We start from the raw sequence: 11,199 nt of genomic DNA, 5'->3' as shown, positions 1-11,199 counted from the left end.
TGATTTCGAAGATTGGTCCAATGTTTAGCTTCTTTTTGTTCTCTTGGAAAAGGTGTAAAATTTTCCGAGGGATTATGCGAATATGTCGCGTAAAAATCGTTGTAACTCAGTGAATTTTTTTACCAAGTGAGCTCAAGAATGTCACGTTGGGAAGCTAGTGAAATAATCTTCAAGATCATAAGACCTGCAATTTACTGGCTTCATTTGTTTCCTTCATACAAAGATTGGAGACAAGACTTTTGAAACACCCTGGGTACATCTGCAGCTTATATCACCTCTTGGTGCGCCAAGAATCAAGTAATTCTGATGCTAGAATCCACCAATGCTTCAAAGTTTAAAAATATTGGACCTTGCATATTCATGTATTTTTAGTTTACTTTTGCAAAATTTTACTGGCACAGAGAGACACTTATTCAGAGTATGGTTATGATGTTGATGTCGTGTTTAATATTGAATGCATGCTTTACGCTTACTCTCCTAATCATTCATGCAGAAAACCAACTTTTTTTCCTCTCAAAAGAAGCTGAAAGCTGTTTCAGAAATTTATTTTGTGATATTCAGAGCAAAAAATTACATAATAGAGGAATACAATTCATATAAAATGTGTCAGCTGGTTTGCAACTCAATGATAGCAGGCTCCTTCCTAATATATTTTCGGAAGGAAATACACTATTTTAATTGTGAAAGAAAAATACAGAAAAAATCTTTCCACTTATGAGTTAAACCGATTGTGAGGTCTTTGTTTCAACATTAAAAAAAAATTAAGTAAATTTATAATATGCAATATTTTTATTTAAAAAATAAAAATACAAACATTTTCTAGAAAAAAAAACCTTGTAGAGTTCAGTGTCGACATGCAGCGAGCTATTTTCAAAATTTACATTGGTTTCCAGTGACTTCTTTGTCATTTTGACTTTTAACTTCACCTTTTACTTAATTTCATACATTAAAATTATTTTTTCCTCAAAGGCACTGCTCAATCATGAATTATGATCATTTCAGGACCATCAGACATCTGTAATCAAAAGGTAAACAAAGAGGTGCGTGGTCGAAATGACGGCCAAAAATATGTAAATCATTTCGGGGACGCACCCGTCTTAGGCCTGATCCCAAATGTCTGATGCTTTTGAAATGATCATAATTTATGACTGAACAGTGCCTTTGATGATGAGATAAATTCATTGATGAAATGATGAATTATAAAATAATTTTAAAGTATGAAATTAAGTAGAAGGTGAAGTTTTGAAATGACAAAAAAGTAATTGGAAACCAATGTAAATTTTGAAAAAAGCCTGCCGCTGAAATCAAGTAGAAAAAGAATTTTGTTGCCAAAATGACAAAAAACCCACATTTTCGCCCCAAAATCCGTCAGAAATCGATGTAAATTGTGAAAATAGCTCGCTGCACGAATCAGCACTGAACTCTACGAGGTTTTTCCGTTCCAAAAATTTTTGAGCCACCTTGTTAATGGACCTTCAGAAGAAAAAAGCAAATGAATATTATTTAAAAAAAAAAAAAAAGCGACACAATTTTTGGCTTCACAGCTGAAAACGATCAATAACGAGGACTGTCGAAGCGTCAAAGTTGTAGACGATATGTCAATCATGTCACCTCCTCCAAATGCTACTTCTGATGTTCAAGGAAAATACAAGTAGATTTAGCTCTTCAACAACTAAATGATGGAGTTCATTTATTCAGGATATAAACATAAATGCCAAAAAAATGGCATGAAAATCATAAATATTTCTGGTAATTTATAGCAGTGGGTCATCATTTAATCTGACCAATTACAGAGATACTATCATACACTTTGTTTTTAAATGCAACAGTGATTGTTAAGAGTATAAAAATAAAGAGCTCAATGCTACAATTCAACAAATCAATACTTTTACCAAAAAAATAAAAAAAAAAACCAGATTCAGACGAAAATTACTTAAATTGAGGATCTCAACATGCAAGCACAATTAACAAGCTAATGTCAGCGGCAAAAAGCACTTTCAATTGAAAATAGTCCTGTGCCCTAAAATTTTTAATCTGAGCAAAAACGGCAAACTGCCGATCGATGTATCAATCACTAAAATGGAAATTCACCTTCTGGGTCATGCCAAACTCACAGAAATTGGTTAGGTGCTTAAACATATGAAACGCACTTGAGAAAAATGCCAGATAAAACAAGTAAAAAGGGAAAGCTAAGAAAGAACATTACGATATACAGAAACGGATAAGGGTCAGTAAAAAACTGAAAGTATGACTAAATTACTATGATTTTGATGATAATGCAAGCACTGGAATGCATATTCAAGACGCGAAATGAGAAAGAAAATTAAAATAAAGCAACGGTTTCAATCAACAACCTTTGAGACAAGCATTTCCATCTCAGCATCAGTGACAAAATCGGATAAGGATGAGTTCAAAGGCGTTGTGGATGAGAGGGTGGGCTGTTGCTGAGACGACACTGATGCACTGGCTGATGACCCTGATGGTTGGGATTGCGAGGATGATCGAGAGCCATGGCTTTGGTTTGACGTAGGCATGCATTTGCCCAGCACTCCCTCGTTTAAGTCCTCTAAACCAGGCGGAGGTGTCAGTTTGGCAATTTCTTCACAGAGCAGTCGAAATAAGCGCTTCAAAGACATTATTGTAGCAGCTATGGTTTTTTCAGTCTGATATTCATCGCTTTCGACTTCAGCAATCCACTTCTCGATTTGCAGAAATATTTCATTCCTTTTGATCCAGAAGTGAGACTGAATGACAGTCTTGAAGCAAGGTGAAGGATTTTTTAACTGCTCAACCATGGCCCATTTCAATGTTGCTTGACAAATGTTGATATTATACTCTCGAGAGCTCTGAGTTCCAGCAGGAGTTCCTCTTGACCTTTCATAACCAGGCTCATTAAAATAAGGTTCAGGAACAAGGATGAGAGATTGGATGGAGACCAGGACCTGAAGAAAACTAGAGGTTTGCGCATTCCATTTCTCCTCCGGTCTTCCATGCCATGTGTTGAGAACACTCAAGCAAACTTTACCATCATTGTATAGGTTAGGATTAAAGCGGACTGTATGCTGACCAGTTGTCTCTAAATTAATTAGCATTGGGGATGTTGGATAGTCTTTGGGGAAATAGACGTCAAATTCAAAACACCCATTCATGTATGGCGTCTCAGCTGGACCAGTAATTAATACCTTCATAACATCTAGCCTATCCGAGTCACAACGCACAAAGACTGAGCTACTGTAGGAGAGAGGTAAAGAGGTTGACAGAGTAACAGCTTCTTGGGCGAGACGTTTGACCCGGGACGGATGACTTCTGTCTCCATGAGAGCGGATGACTGATTCAAAATGATGCGAGACTGTAAACTGTATTCCATTATTATCACAATTTTCCACAATCATATCATACATATCAAACTGAAGAGCTTTCATAAATTCCAAATAACGTTCCTCGACAGTCTTTTTCAAGGGGTGCTCCAGCGTCTCTATAACCATATCTGATGACGAGGCAGAGTTTGATGAATCTCCATTTTTGATTAGTTTATCCATGGCAACCTGAATAAGTAACGCTGTGCTTTGGATGTCTGGAATAAGAGAGGCTAATCCTTCCTCATCTTGATCCAATGATTCTTCAGCCACAGGGGTTGGAAGTTTCATTATCCCTGATCTCCCAGCTTTCCGTTGTTGTTTTGTCTTGTTAATTTTATCTCTGACATTGGCGGAGTAGTTATCGACACACTTCTTCATATTTAAAAGTAGACTAGATATTGAAGGATCCTTGTGCGATGAAGATCGGGGGAACAAAAGTTCTACATACTGCTCATTCGATGCAATGACCCTTAACAGACACAAAATGGCCCTGTAGAGGGGAATATGCCGTGCCATATCAAGTACCGAATCGTTTCTAAGATACGACGAGAGGGCGGGAAGGAGACAGGATTGTTCTAGAAGTTGATAAAATAGAGGTGCAAGTCCTGGTGCCAGACGTTCTGGTGGTTCATCAGAGGAATTGGCACTTTTTTCATCATCTGCGCTATGAACAGAAGCAAGTGAAAGTGATTTTGGATTGATGAAACTGGACAAAACTTCTATTAAAACCGTAATATGACTTTCTTCACACTTTTGGCGGGAAAGAGCTTGTTCAACATTCCAACTCTGCGCAGTTGATCCAGTCCCAAAACCAGTACCTTTGGCCCAGTAAAGAAGTTGCTTATCGGCTCTTGCATTGGCAGAGACTTCGTTTGCTGCTCGTGTTGCAGTCGTTAAGAGCTGATGATGAATACCAGGCAGATGAATGTACTGGGGAAAGTGAGTGAGAGCAGCTAAACACGCTAGAATAAGATGAACAACACCTAAATCCAGAGCAGCCTGTCGGATGTAGATTCCTTCATCTGATGTCAGAGGTGAGAGCGAGAGAAGCTCTTCCAACACCTCGAAAGGTAATGTAGGGAGATTATTTGCCAACGGAGAGTTGAGAATGTCCCCTGAAACAACACAAGCATAACCAATTAATGACAAGTCAATTACAGATCTCTTGGCTTTTAAGCATCAAGAATACCAACAATGGAATCTGATTTCTTTTTTCCGCATCTTTGAGATCAAAAGATGGTCATACTTGCATTCGAAAATTAAACGGCACCCCAAAAATATTCTTAGTGTCTTTTCTTGCACTGCCACTCAAGTATCTAGCCTAGCAAGGTTTCTACAAAACACTTCAGAGACAGTGCAAAAGAGGAAACTGCGAATATTTACGGACTTCGACCGATTTTTGAATGCAAATATGACCAGCTTATGATCTCCAAGAATTGAAAAAAGGAAAACAGATTCCAGTGCTGGTATTCTTATGTGAATTGAGAAAAAATGAGAACACATTTTATCGTCAAGATGTTGAATTCATATTCCTTCAATCATTGGAAAACTCTTGTTGCTAAATAAAATAAAGAAAAAAAGAAATCAGTAGATTACAAACCTCCTTCTCCATCATCAGTGACACCTAAAACAAGTCTGAGAAGACATTGAGCATTCTTTTTGCTTCTGAGCAAGACGTCAGAATAACCAGGTAAACGAAGAAAAAGACCAAATGCTGCTAAAGAGTGAGCAGGTATCACAGCGACAGTTTCCACAGGTTTCCCCGGAGCAGCCCCTTGAGCACTATTATTGTTACAGGAGTAATCAATCTCCTGTAAGAAAAACACAGCAATTGACAAATTAATCCACAAAACCTGATTAAAAAACCTATAAAGTTCCACACTATCAAAATATAAATACAAAGGAGTTGTAAGTTTTTATGAAACAAAAAAATTTGATTTTTAAACTCTAATTCTTGAGCATAAAATTTGAAATGATTTGAAAAAGATACCAACAATTTACATTTGTCGCGCTTGTTTGTTTGAGTCTAATACGTCCTCATCAAAAGTTTTCGGTCACAATTTTTTCAGCCACTAACAGATCAATTAGGACTCTTTGTCATAGGCCTATTTCTTTGACAAGTTTTAGAAGTTAAGACCTTTCTTTTTTTAAAAAAAATCCTTGAGTAAATTAATTTTACCATGTAAATGTCATCAGTAGCGTCAACTTTAACCCATTCTGACTCCAGTTGCGGAGGAGGGGAGAAAGGTGATACAGCTGAAGATGGCGTGGATTGTTGCGGTTCTGGATAAACTAACGGGAGATGCTCAGCTAACAATGCCAGTCCTCCAATTTGAGAGAAAATCTGAAGAGGAGATGGTATCCCTTCAGTTTCAATGTCCACTGTAACAAAAACAAAAACATGATTTTATCAGAGCTTGTTAAAAATCCATAAGCAGAACTCTTGGTCTTGAGGTGAAACTACACTATGTGACAATTTGAACACAAATTGCTGATCTGGAAAAATGAATGGTAGTAAAGAAAGTCCCATTGATACGTTACTGGCAACCCTAATTTTCAGGCAAACCTAGGCTTACTGCAGGGATTATTTGGCATATCTAGGTTTCCCAGATCTCTCTGTTGGTTCAAATTAAAATTTTTAAATTTTTTCCCCCCTTTAGTGGTATTAATTATGTCATGTTTCATTGCAACCTACTAAAATGCTTGCTTTCTGGTTAAATTACTGTTTTCAAAATTTAAAAAGTTGATGTTTGAAGATAACATTTGAAGTTAAAAAAATGGACGGAAAATAAATAAATCATTAAATTATTGCATCTTTGTTAGCTTCAACATTAAGCTATTACTTTTAATTTAACGGATTGGTAGATTAAAGTTTCTTAACTTACACATGACATCTTTTTGCGTTATGGAAGTGTTTTCTTTTGCATTGAATTCAATGATTGGAGCACTCAAAGAGAAGCCTTGCGATGAAAGTGTAGCCATCACTTGAGAAATGGTAGTGAGTGGATCCAGCGGTCCTGATAATGCAGGATGCTCCAGAACCGCATGTGGTTTCCCAAACAATGGCAGGGATATATCTGAACAAGAAAAACATTTCAATTAGAATAATATTAAGTTTGATGGAAGGAAGAATACAAATATTGAAAAACAAATGAATAAATTCATTGGTGACAACAAAGGTTAAGAGCAGAATTGCAAAAAAACAGGTACAGAATTTTAGAATACTAATAACTCACGGCGAAGAAACCATGATGATTGAAGCTGTAGAGAAAAATTGACACAAGTATAGTAATTAGTTTCTCTTCAGTGAATCTAACCACTTAATTTTACATGCTTTAAGTTACGTGAGAAAAAATTATTAACAAAATCAAGAACTTATGATTTTGCACAGATATGCTGATTATATGTTTCTTGTCAAGTAAGTTTCCTCCCATTTTCAACCATTGGATACATGCACAACAAGGTGACATCAACATTAACAACACCGAGGGCAACAAATTTAGACATTAAACTTGCAGTATAAGACCAATAAATTGATTTGACGACGACATGCGGTGAAGTTTCTCGTTAGACCCATTAAAAAACTGAAAGTAAATAAAAATGTTCCAATGACAAAAGTAAATGAGTGTGCTTTACTCAATACTTGCTTGGACTGAGAACTAAACAAATTCATGTGACTACACATATACCTAAAATACACAAATGAAAAAAAAGAAAAAAAACTTGGTTCATTATGGTCTCTTACAAAACCAAATCGCAATCGGTGAAAAAAGCAGAATATTGAAGGAATAAATTAGTACCCTCTTTACACACCTTTAACTGGAGAAAAGCAAAATATAAAAATAAAAAAAAATATGTGTAAGCCTTGGTCGACACACCATTAATTTCTGGGAGGGGTTGAATGTTACCCCTCTACGGCATGGTTTAACTTATTGGAGATGACACTTTTTTGGTTTTTTATACATGAATTATTCCTCCATGGCATCATGTTGCAAATTTTTATCATTTTTTTTTTCTAAGAAATCATTCCCAAAATGTTGAAATTTTTGTGAAAAAATTCAGAACTCAATGTTTTTATGAACCTAAGATGTCTCTAGGGACCCAAAATTAATTCATGCCATAGAGAGTTAGATTTACGCTAGTAGATAGCAAGAATTTTGAATTACAACAACTACGTCTGCATTACCCGAAAAAGGGGTGGATGGTCTTGATTTGCCTTGAGGACCACTGAGCGCTGTGACAATATTTTTGGCTTCTTTGGAGCGTTTATCTTTGGCAGTTACTGCAGCCGCAATAGACAACTGGTTCAGGGCCTCCCACCAGGACATTTCAGAGTTGGAATTGACGCGTACTTTGTTCACTTCATTGATAATGTAGTCCAAGCTACCTGGAACTGAAATGTCAATCATACTGTAAAATGGGCCTCCTTGATACTTTAATCAGTAGCCAACCCACGCTGCCCACAGGACCAATGGATGCAAGGACATTCAGTAAATTTTGTTCTGAGGAGGCACATACGTTTACTGATGTGTTTAATTTATTTTTCTCATAAAACCAGCACACTTCTCAGTACTCAAAGTGTCTACGCAAGGAAGCAGACAAAATTCCTCAATTCAAAAGATTTGATCTTAATCTATGAGCCCCTGCTGTTTTCAGGTTATGTCATGTCCATGAGATCTTTTCTTTCTTCTGTATCCTCAGGATCCCCGCATGAGCACTGATGAATCAACGATCAATAAGATTTTCCCAAATTTTAGAGGGCTGCAACTTTGTGGAGAGGCATTTGTAGAAAAAGTTACACCACAAAAAGTCTAATTTTGATCCCAAGAATCAAACCAGAAATTATTTCCTGTTAGTCCTGAGATATTCGATGCATATTAAAACTACTGTGAGTCTCAATCCTTTGAACCTTTCAGATACTCAGAACTTAAAACTTGAATCATTTGTTGCAGAGAGCTCTTCACTTTAAAAATCTAGTTTCGTACATAATGGCTGATCAATGATACCTACTTGAGACCATGTTGATTATTTCGACCATTCTTGATTGTGTGCTGACATACAAGAACTGATGGCCTCGACAAATTCCTCTTGATGGGTGAATGGGATTCATGAGAGTTGCAGTAAAGCTTTGGGTTAGTGGTGGCGTGATATTTACAGAGACAAATATTTTTTCACTCTCCAGTAGAAGTTGAAGTATCAGCCTCCGGGTAAAGCCTGGTAAACCATGGTGCAGCTTCCCGCCTGCAAAAATAATTCAAAAGTTAAGAGACTCAATACAGACGCAAATAAGAAAGCTTTAAGATACTTGAAATTCATCCTAAAATTGAAAAGTTTTTCTTGATTGGCCGTGGGAGTTTTTATGTTACAACTCATTTTATAAAATGAATCTTTGAGGCATTGGCCCTTATGAAAATATTTTACAGATTGCCAGGTAGATTATGGGCTATGACCGCGGCTAGAGCGTCGGAGATTGCTTTACACAATCCTCATGACACAAAGGAAAAGTCATGGATGGTTGTTCGGTCCATGAAACTCAATTAGATGTGCGTTCTTTCTAAAAATCTGACATCATAAAAAACGGAATGAGCAGAAACGTTGAGGTGCAGTTGAACTTTGACATATATTGGGTCATTTTACCAAAATCTAATACTTTGGTGGCCAACAGGCGGAAAAGTACTATCCAATTGTGGAAGCATGTTACATGATTGGTTGGCATGAGAGGCACATTAAAAATACAAAAAAGCACATTGTATTGGGGATACAATGATGGTGCAGCTGAATTCATTCATACAGCCAAGAGACCAATGCTTTCGCAAAATACTCAGTACCTGCGTTAGCTGATGCAAACTCCACCTAATATCTTGTCACTATTATTGGTGCAGCCTTTACAGAACTAAGTTGGTCTGATCATGTCAACTCAAGTTGCAGGAAAGAGAGTGATGAGACAAAGATAGAATATGGTTTCCATGGACAACATTCTGTGATTTTGACTACTGTCTAAGTATGGCTGCAAGATCATGTCACAGTAGCTAGGGAATGAACACCAACTTACTTGAGTTAACACTATTTTGAGAATTTATCACAGCACAAAGAACATGAGCGAATATTTCTTGATTACGTAGATGACCCCAACAACAGCGAGAGAAAAATTTAACAGTGTTGTCTTCCAATTTTGACCAAGATTCATTCAATTGAAGACATCTGGAAGAAAAAGTGAATCAAGACCAAGAATAGTGCTGTGTTATGATAAAAATAAAACTAGACAATATATAAATTAAAAATGTAAGGCAAAGATGTCCAATTATAATAATTGCTGTAAAAGATAAAAAAGCATTAAAATCATTGATATGATGCCAGGAGCATTTCTGGGGTAAATATTTTTACTTTTCTATTAATATTCGCCTCCTGGCCTTAAAATCTGATTTCTAAAAATTAATGGTTTTGACCTAGAGAGCAATTCTTTGTCGACCCTAAAAATACTGCCCCAACCTGAAAACTTCGATAGCATTTTAATTCAACTTTACCGAAAGTTGTATCCCCTAAAACAACAGAAAAAGGCACACTTTGCTGTTGAATTAAAATTGCCACACCTTAGATAACAAGGTTTGTTGTTCCTCATTCTCGAGGCTTCTAGAGAAAGAACATGGGAAAAAAGCAACGGATGGGAATTCAGTCTTATCAAAGAGGTTCAAATCACAACCAGTTAGATCTCAAGAGACTTAGGAGAGAAATGGAAGGCATTCTTTCATTTGGGGTTGAGGTAAAATTAATGAATCATAGATCAGAACTTACTTTTCCGAGTCTGAGTCATGGGTCCTGTTCGATAGTAGCTCCAAAAGAGGTTGCCAGAATATGGAGCCTTCATTGGATCCCAGCCAGTCCCTCATGCATCCTTCGGAACAAAGCTCCCCAAAGAACCACAGGAAAAGAGAGACTGCCTCCACTCTGTATGAATTATTTTCGGCTGCAAAATAATGTGGCGGTTAAATGTAAGAGAAAAAAAGACCCAAGAAATTCATGAAACAATGTTACAACTGAAAGAATCAGTTTTCTAGTGCCACAAAATCAAGCAGCAGTCAATTTATTAATTGCTACAAGTTCAATTTTCTAAAAAAAATTTCAATGTTGCAAAAAACTCGGATCAAATTTTGGTAAAAAGGGCTGAGAATTAAAACTTACGAGGATATCCCAAGAAGTAAGTTTTGCTATTTTTTTGCTGCGTAACTATTGAAAACAAAGTAAACCTGTAAGAAATTACAAGTTCGTCACACTTTCAGCTTTAAAATGAGATGACGTTTTGCTAATCTGACCAGAGGATTGTAGCGATATCCAATTTTCTCTACATCCATCTCTTGCTTCTAGGAGTAGTTGAAATATTCCTAATGCACACAGCGCAAGTAACTTTAGATTTAGATCTAGGTCAAATTGAAAGCCACCCGCCTTCACAGGATAATTTGATTGTTCTAAGGTTGTTTCATACGTTTTTGAACTTTCAATTAAAGATATACTTATCATAGCTGGATTAGAACTAAAAATAAAATTGACTATCATAATACAAACCTGGAATAAGGCTGATGACCTGCTTTCTGTTAGAAAATTTGTCACTGTCTGAGAGAGGGGTCTCTTTGGCTGATGAAGGCGGCTCATCAATTTTAACTGTACCTGCCTGAAAACTGCTGCCTTTACAGAAATCTATGGAACAGAGGGTAAAAATTTACAATACGACTGAGAATAAGAAACATCACAAAGTTGATGGTGGATGAGTGTTAAAATAATGATTTGTTCCTTTGACTCGAGGGCTTAGCCAGAATAACTGACCTCTAATTTAAGGTGAAGGACC

The 11,199-nt window shown here is 36.6% G+C and overlaps 1 protein-coding gene across 1 annotated transcript in view; it reads right to left on the bottom strand.

Moving 5' to 3' along the window:
* Positions 1-1,673: 1,673 nt before the first annotated feature.
* The window catches only part of Bruce (BIR repeat containing ubiquitin-conjugating enzyme), a 72,771-nt gene continuing 63,245 nt past the window's right edge, over positions 1,674-11,199 (bottom strand). The window contains exons 47-55 of the mRNA XM_072296876.1: positions 10,920-11,051; positions 10,152-10,323; positions 9,412-9,560; positions 8,370-8,600; positions 7,546-7,752; positions 6,245-6,436; positions 5,539-5,741; positions 4,960-5,170; positions 1,674-4,474 (exon numbers count right to left, since the gene is read on the bottom strand). Of these exons, the coding sequence (XP_072152977.1) occupies positions 2,343-4,474; positions 4,960-5,170; positions 5,539-5,741; positions 6,245-6,436; positions 7,546-7,752; positions 8,370-8,600; positions 9,412-9,560; positions 10,152-10,323; positions 10,920-11,051 (3,629 nt within the window). The 3' untranslated portion in view covers positions 1,674-2,342. The remainder of the gene's footprint in view (positions 4,475-4,959; positions 5,171-5,538; positions 5,742-6,244; positions 6,437-7,545; positions 7,753-8,369; positions 8,601-9,411; positions 9,561-10,151; positions 10,324-10,919; positions 11,052-11,199) is intronic.

Source organism: Bemisia tabaci, chromosome 2 (genome assembly GCF_918797505.1).
Source record: "Bemisia tabaci chromosome 2, PGI_BMITA_v3".
Classification (NCBI taxonomy): Eukaryota; Metazoa; Arthropoda; class Insecta; order Hemiptera; family Aleyrodidae; genus Bemisia; species Bemisia tabaci.
The sequence above is the reverse complement of the archived record's forward strand: the minus strand, read 5'-3'. Positions and strand labels throughout refer to the sequence as shown.